This window comes from Sinohyriopsis cumingii, chromosome 10, assembly GCF_028554795.1.
Source record: "Sinohyriopsis cumingii isolate HCF-2022 chromosome 10, ASM2855479v2, whole genome shotgun sequence".
In the NCBI taxonomy this organism is placed as follows: Eukaryota; Metazoa; Mollusca; class Bivalvia; order Unionida; family Unionidae; genus Sinohyriopsis; species Sinohyriopsis cumingii.
In genome coordinates this window covers 16,944,417-16,960,851 of record NC_142970.1, presented here as the reverse complement: position 1 = coordinate 16,960,851, position 16,435 = coordinate 16,944,417, and the positions used below count along the sequence as shown (strand labels likewise).

The 16,435-nt window shown below is 34.9% G+C and overlaps 1 protein-coding gene across 1 annotated transcript in view; it reads left to right on the top strand.

The window, feature by feature from the left end:
* Nucleotides 1-2,869: 2,869 nt before the first annotated feature.
* LOC149789658 (uncharacterized) overlaps nt 2,870-16,435 on the top strand; it is a 45,086-nt gene continuing 31,520 nt past the window's right edge. The window contains exon 1 of the mRNA XM_089973088.1: nt 2,870-2,942. Within this exon, the coding sequence (XP_089829214.1) occupies nt 2,870-2,942 (73 nt within the window). The remainder of the gene's footprint in view (nt 2,943-16,435) is intronic.

The window sequence follows — 16,435 nt, the reverse complement described above, 5'->3', positions numbered from 1 at the left end:
TTGTTACACGTACCACTAACTCCCCATCTACACTATTTACACACACCACTATAAAGTGCCACACAGCAGACATCGTAGCGATATGACTGAAAATTTGTTAAAGCTACGTTAAAAATCCAAATAACACACACACCACCACCACCATTAGCTCCATAGTCATTGTATTTACACATGTCACTAATTCCTCATCTACATCATTTACACCCACCGCTAATTAACTCATATAATTTAGTATTTACCTCTAAAACTGATCTTCCCATCCACATCATTTACACGCACTAACTCAAAATCTATAGTATTTTCCCACCTCTAACTACTAATCTACATTATCTATACCCACCATTATCACCATATTCATTGTATTTACATATCCCACTAACTCCTCATCTACCAACTGCTAATTAACTCATATAATTCAGTATTTACCCCTTAAACTGATTTCGCCATCCACATCATTTACACCCACTAACTCCAAATATATAGTATTTTCCCACCTCTAACTCCCCATCTACAGTATATGTACTCACCAATAACTCCACACCTACATTATTAACACTAACCAATAACTCCCCAAAAACAAAGGCACAATGCTTCGTCCAGTCATTGTAACAATTAGCTACTCTAATATGTACAAGATAATTTAAATACACAACACCGTTAAGATCACACAAAACCACTAAGATCACTCTACACCTCTTAGATCACACAAAACATACTAAGATTACACAACACCTATAAGATCACACACCACCTCTACGATCACATAAAACCACTAAGATCACAGTACACCTCTAAGTTCACATAAAACAACTAAAATCACACAACACATCTAGGGTCGCACAAAACCACAAAGATCATACACCACCTCTAAGATCACACACCACCTCTAAGACCACATAAGACTACTAAGATAATACAAAAGTACTAAGACCACAGAGTACTTCTCCGATGGCACAAGACTTCTAAGATCACACACCACCTCTAAGATCATATAAAACAACCAAGATCACAGTACACCTCTAAGTTCACATAAAACAATTAAGATCACACACCACCTCTAAGATCATATAAAACAACAAAGATCACACAACACCTCTAAGATCACACACCACCTCTAAGACCACATAAATCTGCTAAGATCACACAAAACTACTAAGATCACACAACACCTCTACGATGGCACAAGACCTCTAAGATTAAACAAAACTGCTACGATCACACAGCTACCTTAAAATCACACAAAACCACTAGGATCACACAACACCTCTAAGATCACATAAAAACATTAAGATCACACAACACCTCTAAGATGGCACAAACTCACTCAGATCACACAACACCTCAAAAATCACATAAAACCAATAAATTCACACAACACTTCTAGGGTAACACAAAACCAATAAGATCACACAACACTTCTAAGATCAAATAACACCTCTAAGATGGCAAAAGATCACTAAGATCACATAAACCTACTACGATCACATAAAACCACTATGATCATATGACACCTCTATAATCACAAACATCAACTAAGATCACACAACACCTCTAAGATTACAGAAAACCACTAATATGTCACACCTTTAATATGTTACAAGATCACTAAGATCAAACAACACCTCTAAGATCACACAAATCCACTAAGATCACACAACACCTCTAAATCAGACAAAACCACTAAGATCACAAAACACTACTAAGAACACGCAACATCGCTAAGATGGCACAAGATAACTAAGATCACCTAAACCACTAAGACAACACAACATCTTTATGATCACATAAATTAACTAAGATCACACAACACCTCTAAGATCACATACAACCACTAAGAAGAAGCAATTTTAATACGGCACAAGATCACTATGATCAAACAACACCTCTAAACTCACACAAATCCACTAAGATCACACAATACTTTTAAGATCACATAAAACCAATAAAATCACACAACACCTCTAAGATGGCACAAGATCACTAAGATCACACAACATCACTAAGATCGCACAAACCCACTAAAATTACACAACACCTCCAAGACCACACAAAACTACGAAGATCACACAACCCTAAGAATGCACAAGATCACTAAGATCACACAACACCTCAAAAATCACACGAAACCACTAAAATCACACACAACCTCTAAGATCACATAAAACCATTAAGATCACACAACACTTTTAAGATCACACAACACCTCTAAAATCACACAACAACTGTGAGATGGCACATTATCATTAGGATCACACAAAACCTCTAAGATCACAAAAACCCTAAGAACACACAAAACCTCTAAATTCACACAAAACCTCTAAGATCACATACCACCTCTAAGATCACACAGCTCCTCTAAGATCGCACAACACATCTAGGATGGCAGAAGATCACTAAGATCACACAACACCTATAAGATCACACAAAACTACTAAGATCACACAACACCTCTAAGATGGCACAATATCACAGATCACATAACATCTCTAAGATGGCACAAGACCACATATCGCACAACACCTCTAAGATCACGCAACACTTCTAAGATCACAAAACACATCCAAAATCACACGAAACTACTAAGGTCACAGTACACCTCTAGGGTCACACAAAACTAGTAAGATTACACAACACCTCTTAGATGGCACTATATCACTAATATCATAAAACACTAAGATGAATAGGGAATATAAATATGATTATATTTTGTGTGTAAAAAATCTAAACATTAGTTATTTATATTGCATCGACACGGCTAGAATATTCCTGTCTATGTTTTGCAGCCCAGTCATCCTGTCAGCATTGTGTTAGATTGAAAACTCATTTCACTTGGAGTGAATAACCCTGAAGCACATAAAAAAAAGACAAAATGGCTACAGGAGGAGAGAAAAAAGTTGGTTACAGTCTTGCCAAGGTTGGGACTCTGACACTAGAAAAAACCGGTAAGTGATCCATAAGTTACATATAAAAATCCAGTGGAGTTTGGCAATGAATATTTTCATAATCTGCATACGGATACTTGTACTATATTCATTACATGGTGGAAAATGTCAGTTTCTATTTTATACTCATTTGTTTCCTAAGGTCTGACATACCTAATGGAATATGACAGTTAATACTTTCATATTTTCGTAGTCTTTGTTACATAAGTCTGGCATATTTATTCGAATATTTCAGTGAATACTTTGAATTTCGATCTTAGTTTCATACTATATCATTACCTATTGTCGGGCATACTTAATGGAATATGTCAGTAAATATTTTCATACCCTGCATACAGATGCTTTTAATACATATATTAGAAAGGAAAGACAGGAATGACTGTGTGTACCAGCAATACAACAGCCAGTGGGAAACACATCAGAGTTGGCTAAGCCTAAATATGGAATTACTAATTAACCTTAAAACTATAATGTAAAACCATAAGCTCATTGTTTGGTAATTCGATATTCCAACTGGCTGCAATGCAAGTCTTTTCATTGGTTATACGTGTAAGCTTTCACCATGACACCTATTATACTGGCTTTCTGTAAGATGACATAGTCTGATGGCTATACATACACATATAAAAGAGATCAATAACTGAATCTACTCTCTTTGTTCAGTGTAGTGTGTTCCTAAATAATGTTTATTCATATGCAATATGAACCGACCGATAGCGATTGTGACTGCTTGATGACAGGTATGAACATGCTCCTGTCACTGTTGGCAGGTAATCTTACCACCGCAATGCTAGGTTTTGTTCTTAACGAGCTTAAAGAATTATTTACCTTTATGTATAAGGCCAAAATATCTGTCCTGTGGAGAGGTATTAGATTTTTGTAAGAAAATGGTCAAATATCTATGTATTCTTTTTCTAGCACGGACGATGTTCAGACTACCTTTTTCGGATTCATCTCTATCTAGAAGCTGTTCTTACGGAGTATAGATATTATGAACACAAAGAAGACTTGTAACGATGACGACGTTTTGTTGATAAAGCATCCCCAAACAAATGTGGTGTTTGTCTCTGGCACAAAGTAGATTCAAGAAAACATACAGATTTTATGCATGCGCGTTATTAAAAGATTGGAAATTAGACGTCACAAGAATAAAACTTTGTATTTGTATGTTTTCAGCTAACAAACATCTAAACCAAAGAGTATCGTTTAGTTCATATTTGAGTAGAATTACGTTGAGGAATAATGTTCTAGTTAAGGTCTTTAAGAACATGTTTTGCAAGATCGTGCGTAAAAGAAATCCTGTCATCCAAATCCAGTATAATTTAGTCTATAGTCTAATTTGTTGGCATAAATCTCAAAATTGTATTGTTATTAATATTTTTATCTATCACAAACATGTGTCCGCAAGATGGCAACATAAGACTGCATTAATCGTATAATCATATGAGGTGCCTTGTTATTATTGTATGCTGTATAATACATTCGGTGTATAATATACATAGTCTCGTGTATGATAGCATAACTTCAAATTCATTATATTAATATTTCTTTCAATTTATTGTTTTATAAAATTAGATGCATATCTTAAATTTGTCTAATGAATGATTTACATTGACGTCCGAACTGAGTGAAATGTGTTGGATATAGGCCTTATTTCCCAATATTAAAAAGAGAATTCAAGTCTGAAGAAATAACTCGCGACTAAAACTTCAATTTGGAAATTTCATGTACACTAATTAAGATTTTATGCTCGTCAAATATTAACTACAAATTCAGTTAATTGATATAATAAAATGAAATGATATCACATGATAAATATAATATCATAAAATAAGGGAAAAGGGTAAAATGGCGCCTCATATTACTCGGTCTAATATGGTTCGATGATCAAAATATTTAGATTTATCTATGGATATTATAAAAACGATATTAGTTTGACAATGGGTCGGTAATTGCCCTACCCACCCCACCGTCAACCAGGATTATTATCCAGTACAAGAATATGCTTTCATTTTGACATGTGTAGAGTTAGAGGTTGAATAATCTCCCACCCACCGAACCGTCAACCATGGGTTGTGTCCACCATAGTACATGTTATTATTTGGACATTTTAAGGAAGTTAGCGATTTAATAATCACCCCCACTCGCGCAACCATCAACCAGGGTTACAAACCGTCATTGTGGACTGGTCAAGCACACTCTGTGTCGTGCAGTCCGAGGTTCATAAACGCATTTAACACCTTGACCTCCAGCCAGTTCGATGTCGCTTGGACCACAGAAGTTTGACGTCATATCGTCAGCCAGAACGTCTGACTCCTGTGGTTGGACCATATCGCACACACACACACACACACACACACACACACACACACACACGTGCGTGTGTAAGTTATTGTTTATTAAAGTTTGATCCGCCTCTGGCATTTTTAAACATTGTTTCGACTCTGTCATCAATTCTACAGACCAGTCAAGAATTTACATTGATCACTGATGAATCACTAGTGACGTAAGAAAATAACGATACAAATATTAAGAATTTCCACACACCCACCTCATTCATACAGGACAGGGTACGCAGGAATCTGGAATGAAAAAGAAAACTTATTTGGGCTTGATGAAACCCTTGAAACTGAACCGTAACCAAGTAGCCTACTATAACTTGGATAGTTGTAACGGTATGTGTACACTTTCCATGGGATTTATCTACAGTGTTCATAATATCAGTAATACAAATTCGCAATAATCTGTAGAAATTATAAGGTAATTTATTTGTTTATGAGGCACACACACACACTGTAATGTATTTAATGTTTGCTTTTACTGCTGTTGTTTTTTTCTTAAAACTATAATTAGGTTGTAAAACAAAATTATTTTTAAATATCAAAATATCCAAGAGGTGCCCCCATCTAGTGTCTCTGCTTTGGTTGGTCAGGCAATTTTTTTTTTTTGTTGAGGGGGTGCACCAGACAGATGCCCCCATTCCAAAAAAATATAAAAAGTATTGTATGTTTGTATGTTTCCCCCTCAGATTTGTAAGTATTTTTTTTTGTTTCGTAACAAGAATCTTATTATTACAAATTTTAGTTTTAATTTTTGATTGGGTATTTAGTTTTCCCTAGTGTTATCTATGGGGTTATTCGTCCGAGCCTGGTCTTATTCACCTTGCTCGGAGTCCCGTCCCTGAAAATTTTGTGACTTTTGCTACAGGTCCCCCAAGTCTCAGTGTTTGCTATTTGTGTTAGTGCTATATTGTGTGTATGCTATATTTTCTGTATGTTTGAGACAGCAAGTGTAAGTCAGAATTTTTCCCCAGTTATCTTATTTCAATTTTTTGGATTTAGAATACATCATAATATATTTTATATTATTTATCCGTTAATTTATTTTCAATTTAGAATTTTAGCGATCGGAACGGTGTGCTATATTAGTTTAAGAAAAAAATTTATATTGTTTTATTCAAGTGTTAATCTGTGTGGTTCCTCGTAATATGTTCTTTAAATAAATATGAAGGCTGTGCTCGATTCAAGGTCCACACTTCTTTATTTTCCTTGTATTTCTCCTGATTCAAGTTAGACATCCTTTAATTATTTAAACTATTTCTTAAAAATTTCCAAAATTGTTTAAGACACTACAAGAATGTAGGTCGGTTGACCATACATTGAGGGAGCTGTAGGGTAAGAGTGTGTGTGTGATTTGGATTTTTAACGTAGCTTTAACAATTTTTCAGTCATATCGCTACGATGTCTGCAATGTGGCAGTTTACAGTGATGTCTAGCACTGGGGCATCATGCCGCAGACATGTAGCATGATGTCCCACCCAGACACATTATCCTGACACCAGGCCGACAAGTCCTAACACTAACCTCTTAATGCTGAGCGCCAAGCGAGGCAGCTGTTAGTACCGTTTTTGTAAGTCTTTGGTATGACTCGGCCGAGGATCGAACCCAAGACCTCCCGCATCTCTAACCACTAGGCCACCGGAGCGGTTTGCAGGGTAAGAGAACAGGACCTTAATCAGTGCGGGTAATACTGTAAGTATTTGTGTTTGTTGTTGGGTTTAACGCCATTTTTCAGCACACGATAGGCTATGCATGGCGGTCAGTATTACTGGTGGAGGAAGAACCCGGGAAAACCCCAGAAAGGACCACCGAACCACGAGAAGCTACTGGCAAGTTTTCTCACATACCCACATTAGCCGAATCCGAGACTCGAACCCACGCATACAGAGGTAAGATGGCAGTGATCCCTATAGTTCCTTATTTCAGATAGTAGTTATTTTTTATTTTTCCAAAGTATGACATCATATAAGTGTTCTGAATTTTCAAGTGTTAATTGAAGATTTAATAAGTATGGGCTCTTATTTAGAATATATTATAATATTATAAATCAAGAATTTTTTAATTCAAATGTAAAATTGTATATTTTTTAATTTTTTTTTTTTATTTGAAAAGAAATTTTAAAATTTTTAAATCATATTGATATCTCGGGAAAAGATGTTACTTTTATTTTTATATCATTTCCCAAAAATTATTGCTGATTTAGAAATTTAAATTCTATGTAGTTTTTAATCAAATTGTCTTAGGTTCCTATTTGATATTATTTTGGTTGGGGGTTTAGTGACGTTATTATTATATTTTTTCTTATTTTATTTTGTTTAAATTTTAATATTTGAATTGGATCCTGGGTTTTGTAGATTCCATGTACGGGTCCAGGGATGAGTTGGAGGCTCTGGCCTGCTCACTGGCAGTATCACACCCCTAGTGGGTAGCTAACTAGAGCTCCCCCTCCCATCGCCCTTTCCCTCCATATTCTCCCTCCCCTCCAGGCACCAGTCTTTGTATTAAAACAATTCATTGTTATCTACCTATTACAATTATCTGCCCACAGGCCCTCATTATTCCTATAATATAATCCGTAATTTTATAGAGTGTGCTTTTATCGAAATTCCTGTCTAAAAATAAAATACTTTCTCTTTTATATATCCCCTTTTTACATATTTCCCCAATTAATTTTATTATATCTTCTTTTTTCTTATCACATTGTGTCATAGTGTGGTACTTTCTAAAGGGGGCATTTTTACACAGTGGCCATTTTTGTGATACTCTGGTCATGTGCCGTCTCACTGCCACGTCTCCTGTCAACCATGCAGTATGCATGTATTTGAAGCAGAGGCTTTGAATGTTAGGAGATACTAGTTTATTCCAGTGCCCCTAGGCCCTTTTCCAGTTAACTCCTAAATGTTCTTGTTCTATTTTGATCTTGGATTTTTTCTTCTGTTGTCTCTTCTCTAATCCATTGGTATGTATCTTTCTCTTATTTTTCCCATAACTCCTTTTTATCACGATATTTAATTAATAATTCCTTAATAAGTCTACATTTCCTAAGCATTTCAATTTTTTTTTAAATTTTATTTTGGTAGATCTCTCTCCTATTTCTCATGGTAAAACCGTACCAATATATGTATATCACTTCCCACGGTAGGTTGGGTTCAGATTATAGTTTTTAAACCTATTTAAAATATTAGCATGTTGAATTAAAATGGGATATGGTAGTGCTAATTCCCTTCCTTCCCTCGCTCTATATACAGTTTCTTTATTTACGTAGCATTTTATAATTCCATATAAAATTAATAATATCATTGTCTTTTTTGTTTAATATGCCATTTTCTATTTCTGTAGATTTTAAAATATAATTTATGTTTGAATACATGTATGTTTTGACCACCACATAATGCATAGTGGTGTTAGAGCCCAGATATGTACATTTTCTTCTGTTTCTTTTACATATTTTTTTTTAATTTTCCTGTTCGTCTCTCCTCCTGAAGTTGACTCCCAGTGCTTTAACTCGTTTTTTAAGGGGGGGGGGGGGCAGCCCGGGGTGAATGCCCCACCAGTTCCTTATCTTTAGAATGTCTGTTTTATCGTTGCTGATTTTACAACCTGAGGCTTTTCAAAAAAATTTCAAATTCTTTTTCCAGATGTTTAAAGGAGTTTGGGTGTTTTATAAAGTTAGTTCAATCATCTGCATGTTGTAGCATCTTGATTTCATCTTTTATGTTTGGAACTTTTATACCTTCAATTTTACTGTTCAGTCTTATTCTTATACTTAGGATCTCAATCGCTATTATGTATAATAACATAGATAGTGTGCATCCTTGCCTCACTGATCTTTGTATGTCGAATTTTCCCGTGTTCGCCCCATTTACCTGTAGTCTTGAGGTTATTTTGTTGTACAGGATTTTAGTCCATTGTTGAACATTTTCTCCAAATCCAAATTTTTCCAAGACTTTTTGTATTTAGTTGTGTTCTAATCTGTCAAATGATTTTCCTGGTCAAAAAATACCATAGCACCTTTTAGTCCACATTCTTGTACGTACTCTATGATTGTTTTTGTACTTAAAGCATTAATTTGTATATCCCTCCTCGTGGCCTCACGTGTTTGGTTTATGCTTACAGTTCTAAACATTCCCTTTTTTATTCTTCCTGCTAACATTTTGCTTAGTATTTTAAAATCAGTATTAGGAGGGAGATGGGCCTCCAATATTTTAGATCTTCCCTATCTCCCTCACCTTTTATCTTTTATTTATATATATATATATATATATATATATATATATATATATATATATATATATATATATATATAAAGTGTTATGATCCCTTCCCTCATGCTTTCTGTCATAGTATCATTTCTCAAATCAATATTATTGCATAAACCTTCCAGAATGGGCGACAACTCACCGCGGAATTTCACTTGTAAAGAATCCTCTACTATATTGGTATTAATTTGTTGTGACATATATAAATTAATGTAAAACTCTTCGATGTATTTTAAAATTTCCTTCCTGTAAGTTACCCCCTTTCCCTCATTATTTTTTAAGAGTTTCAACAGATTTTTGACCCCCACCATTAACTCCACTCTTTTGTACAGTCCCTCCGCTTTTTTATGTATAGCAATATATTTTCCAGCCCTTATTTCCCTCTCTTTGTTTCTTTTTTTATATCTAAAATTGTGTTGTTTAATTTCCAGTTCCCTATGCCCCATTTGTGTTTATATTCCAAAGTTATTTCTAGATATATTAAACTGTGATCTGAAATTTTGAAGTCCTTGATGCCTGCTTCTTTATAAATATCTTTTTCAACATTAGTACAATAAAATTTATCTAATCTGCTTCCTTTATTTATTTTGTAATTATATGTATACTCCCTCCTTAGTAAATTAAAAATTTTACATATGTCTACCATTTTATGAGTTTTAAAAAAAAAAGAATCCGAACTCTGGTTTAAACCTAATGTCGTTGGTGGTTAATTCCCCATCTCTCTCTGTATTTTCCCCCACCCAATTAAAATCTCCCCCTAAAATAAAATTTTCCATGGTGTATTTTTCCATGCATTTAGATACATTTTCCAAAAATTGTTGTTTGCGTTATTTATTCGCTGGCATATATACATTTAAAAAGTGAACTTCTTCCATTACAATGTGAATCAATCTCCCTTTTAAAAAATCCCCCTTTTTTCCCTTTTCCAATTCACCCCCCCCTTTTATTTTTTTTATGAAAGTTGCTACCCCTCCTCTTACATCTTCTCCCTTAAAATCATTTAAAATCAAAACTCCATTCATTTTATCCTCGTATAATGTTTTTAGCTCGCTGGTGAAACTTTTATGTGTTTCCTGTATAAACAAGACATCATTGTTGGTTTCATTGCATAGTTTTTTTATTTTTTCTTTGTTGATCCCATTTGCATTTATAGATGAAACGCGGAAATTGTTTCCTTCCATATTTCATTTTCCTTTCAGGTTGCCGCATTTCGGTTATACATGGTTATTCTCAACTTAGTTTCAAATTGAATATATGTGTATTTTTTGATTTACTTAATTTGTATTGTTTATTTGAGGGGTCACTGAATCCCCCCTAAATTCTTAGATGATGTCTTCGGTCTTATCTATGCTCGTTTGGCCTTTGGTGTTTTCCGTTGTCATTTTCCGTTAATTGCGATTCCGTTTCGTTTTCTGTAATGTTGTCGTTTTCGCTAATGTCTTTGTCTCTGTCTCTGTATTTGCTGTCATTCACCTGTCTCAGCTGTTTTGTCCCTATCGTCTTGTCCTGTTTAATTTCATATATAGTTAAAGGGCTCTCTCGTTCTGTGTCACTACTGCCCCTCTCCTGGAGAGTGCTTTCCTTTTGTTTATTCTTTTTATCCTTATTTTTGGCAAGGGAGTAGAGGTCAGATGCTTCAAACTCACATCTGATCCACACCTTCAATTTTGTCATTGTCCTCTACTACTGAGTTTTCTTCTTCTTGTAGAAGTGAAAACCTGTTGGTCAAAGTAACCTGAGGCCCCTTTAGTCCGAGTTTCCTCTGACCCTTGCCACCCCATTTTTTTATATTTGGACATTTACGTTGGGGTGTACGAAACTCGGACTAAGGCAACCCCAACATAAATGTCCAAATATCACAAATGGAGGGGCAAGGGTCAGATGAAACTCGGACTAAGGCCCCTTTAAGGGGCATTGGATATTCCATGTTTTATTCGGGCTGAGTATTTTCTCCAACTCCGGGGTTAGAGCGTTTCCCTTTATTTCCGTTAGGTCTATTTCAGGGAGAGACATTAGCTCATTGTTTGATGTGGTTTCGGCTATGTCTCCCCCTTTATTTTCCTCGTTTCTTATTTCAGTTAATAGCATCCCTATTTGTGTGTCGATGTCTATTTCTGTTGTTTTTTTTTCCCGCTACCTTACTAGCATAGGTTGTTGTTTTTGTCACTGGTGCCTGCTGGTTTGTTGGCATTTGGGGCACTTTCTATGGTTTTCACACCATCTGTACCAGCTTTTTAACCTAAATCCCATTATGTAGAAAAACATTGGGAACTTAGGAGAATCTTCTTTGGCCACAGTGACGATACGGGCGCCTGTTTTTACATTGCCAAAACCCCAGACTGTGGCCATTTTGGATTTCACTACCTTTGTTTTGAGTTTTCTCTCAATATTTTTCGTCAGTTCTATTGTTTCAATTACCAGAGGGAGGCATGAGATCGAAACATCAGTCGTTTTTGCCTCTAACTCTCTGGTCAGGGGCGCAGTTTTGTTGATACTGACGTTGTTCGCTTTAATTTCCATTTGATTTATCTCTAAAAGAGGTGTGTCGAATTCCTTAGGGTACAGAACCTATTTGTTGTAGCCTGCATGTTGCAGGCCATCTATTTGTTCAACGTCTACCCCTAAGATTTTGAGGGCGGTCAGAATTTCAGTCTGCCTTGGCCCGCTCGACGTATTGGCAAAGTCTAAGGTTTGACATCCCATGGGATGGAATGCTAGAAGCACTCGGCCTTCTATCTTGGTCTTGAAATATGTGCTTAATTTCGTTCCCCCCGTTGTATATTAAATGGTATGTTGTTTTCTGCTTCCATATTTCTGCGAGAAACTCATTGTTCAATGTCTTTGCTATTGAAGAGTCTCACACTACTATTAGTCCAAAAAATTACTAATTACTGTGTAATTGCTAAAGAATAAAGGCGGTGAGCAATGCTATGAGTTGTATTCAGTGTATACTGCCCACACATAGGAATTCACAAATATTTGAAAATCTAATTAGGTTCAATGAATAATGATGAAAATTAAAAATTAAGGTTAAATATGAGTAACAAAAATACAACAAAATGATGATGTTGTATCTAGTGCCATCACTCTAGATACAAAAGTATAGTAACTCTCCTTGTGCGTAATTGTCAGCTGTTAATCGATTGTTTTAGAGCCCACCCAAAGTGTGTCTGCTCTGTTCGACGTATGAGCACGATCAATCAAACCGACCAATGGAAAGGGTAAATAGAGCTATTGATGTAGGATAAGCCTTGATTCCTTTTAATGGAAAATTTATACATCTCGTGGTATATCAGTGATAAAGCGCGCACACACACACACACACACACAATCTATCTCTGTCTCGGTCTGTCTGTATGTATGCATGTATGTATATATGTATGTATGTAACCTGTTATCTTTGATGTACAAAGTGATGTATATACATGGTTCAATAAATGGAAACAAGGCTTGCTTTACTTACTATTGCTAATTACATTCAGACTGGTTTTTACACCCTCCCCCCTCTCTCTCTCTCTCTCTCTCTCTCTCTCTCTCTCTCTCTCTCTCTCTCTGGTGGCCTGCTTGTTTGGTCAGTTTCTTCATTATAGGTCTACATACATCGTAGCACGCCACGGGAAAAATATCTGCTAAGCTCCATTTTATGGATTTTTTTTTCTCTCTGTGTTTTGCAACTTTTCTCGATAGATCGACTATTCTTAGGACAGGTCAGCCTGGTGTCAGGATAATGTGACTGGGTGGGACATCGTGATATATATATATATATATATATATATATATATATATATATATATATATATATATATATATATATATATATATAATTTTTAGTGAATTATCACAAATATTTCATTTAGAAAAATAGTAATTCATGGCTCGGCATAAAATGAAGTACATGTATACGTATGCCACACAGTCAAAGATTTCCAGTCAGATTTTCTCATCTCGAGACGTTATTGTAAGTTTGTAATATTGTATATAAATTTCATGGAAAGTGTACGCCGAACATAATAACGACCTGCGTTCATCTAGGTTACTTGGTGTAAGGTCAGTTTGAAGATTTTCATCCCTTCAAGTTCCTTTCCCTCTCATTCTCTATAATCACCACGTTTTTTCCCCTAATTAATGGGGGGGGGGGGGGGAATCAGAGGAAATTCCGATCAAATTCATTTCTAAATTGGTAAATATTTATTACTTTTCTTTCTGTTTTATTACTTTATAAATGATCCATAAATGGAAATTAATAAGTTATCAAGAGAAAAAAATCAATGGTTAAAACAATAATTATATATGTGGTCATACCAACAGTATCTGTATATCAAATTGCTTCACACGAACACTTTAAAAGTCAAGTTAATTTTAATGTATGTGATACATCTTTCTATCTGTCTATCTATCCCGGCTTATAGCCTTCGTTATCTTCAAAGAAGTAAACTCATGTGACCATTTGTTTAGAAAGAAATGAAAATTTTTCGGCCGATATTTGTGTTATAAAAGATTACTCAGTTAATATTCCTGGCTGCAAAAAAAGTAAAATATAATGATAAAATTATTTTTTTAAAATATGCCGACAAGTAATAGACTCAAAGTCAGATATCAACTTCGGTGCGATTAGCAATTATAAGCATTGAATCTCTCAGGCAATATATTGATCTTTCTAAAAAATATGAAACCCTATTGACGGCTGTGCAAAATTATTGACAACCCATGCATTATATATAGAACAAGATCGTATTTATTCAAAGAAGCAATGTGTTCCAAATGATGAAATAACGAAGTAGTATTCGATTTATCGACACATTATGTTTTGATAGAACGATATTGTTTGATTTCATACATAATAATAATTCCATTAAAAAAGATATGTCCTTTTTCGATTTAGTACTTCTTTTATAATGTCTATCACTTAAAGGGCACCGTAGTTTTACAAACATATTGATAAGAAAGATTTCGTATGCATAAGAAAATAATCCGTGTCAGTTACCCTTTTGTCGAGGGGATACGGTACAGTGGGTATAACTGACAGCGTATTCCCGGATTTACTGCGATGTAAAGCCGTAAAACAATGTTTCGGCAGCTGTGAAACAGATGACGTTTGCATGTTTATTTCTCACGGGTTGCTGTACCTGAAACCGTAGCTTCCACTTCTGTTGATCGGTTTTACCATTTAATGTATTGATGGAATCGGTGGATTAAGATTGGCTGGTATATGGAGTAGCTCGTTACTCGAGACTGGTGAAGAAACGAAATAACAGACACTCAGCAGTCGGAACTAACTTTAAGTTCAACATCTTTTAAAATAAGTCTTGGGCATGACTCGGCCAGGGTTCGAACCTGCGACCTCACGCATCTGAGGCGGACACTCTAACCAATACGCCACCAGAGCGGTAGATGATTTTAAAGATATGATTCGGTAAAAGCGGTTGTAGTGTACGCTCAAACACCGCAGCAATAGGCATGACGTCGTAGTATGAATCGTATTCATCATTACCTGTAGTGTCCGAGTTGTGGGACGCGGTGGTAAGCATGAAGCAGTGATAGGCATGACGCGGTAATAGGACGTCGTAGACACCAATCGAATCAGTTTTTATCATTGCCTATAGTTTCTGAGTTATGGGATTGGACATTACATATTCATTTCAAATGACGACAACAATGACAAAACGTGTTCGCTTCGCTGTAAATTTCCTTCGCTGTTTTAAGTGTCTGGAAGAGGCTATTGCCTATTTGGACATTATATTTTAATTTGCAATTGAATTTGTTTAAGTCGAAGTTTTGTAATATGTACTCTGCAATATATTGTAAAAATTTACATGTATAACAAAATAAATTATAATTTGCTGTAACAATAGTTTGCTCAGTTATAAAGCTTAACCTAGAACGAACAATGTCAGTATAAAGTTTGTTAATCACAATGTTTGTAGTTTTATGGAATTATTGTAAAAATTTGGACTTTAATGAAATGAGTATGCTATCTTCTCAATTGGATAATTATGTTCGAATAAAATATTGTGTAATATCCAAGTGGAATTTATAAATGGCATGTATAATACACACACACACACACACACACACATATATATATATATATATATATATATATATATATATATATATATATATATATATGTGTGTGTGTGTGTGTGTGTGTGTGTGTGTTAATCACATATATGAATGTTTACGGTTTCTCTAAAAGAGGTTGTGGAAAAATATATACAATGTAACATTGCTGCAGAACATTCCACTGGAACGAAAGTAGATAAATTTTGTTAGTAAAACACACGTCATCAGATAAGAAACTGTATTTGTCATGGAAGACCAGTGATTTATTTTCGTGAATATACGGAACTCGTCATAATAATTTCTCCATGATAATATATATATATATATATATATATATATATATATATATATATATATATATATATATATATACGGCCATGATACACGCGTTTAAAGTTAAAATGCCTTTACTTTCCTCCCAAAAATAGCCACTTTCTTCGCAGACAGTTGTCTTCGTGAAAAATCACAACGGAAATTACATGCACGACATCTGACATGATTGATTCTTTACTATTCTTGAACATGATGAAATGGTGCAAGACCCATTAGGGAAATAACACTTAGATAATTATATATATGGAGTTCGAATCTTCAGGCTTGTTAAATATTTCTCTTGAAAAAGATGATAAATTGACATCAGAACTACTATACAAAAAAGTGATAACCCCAGACACATTTACACTGCCCATGTTTAAATATCTTAAAAAAAATTATTACTTCCATCGCTGCAAATGTTTGATAGGAGTTTGCACATAACAACATTAACAACCATGATTACCATTTGGTTAAAATCTGACGATGTATTCTTGTTTAATATTATAAAGTAGCCTAA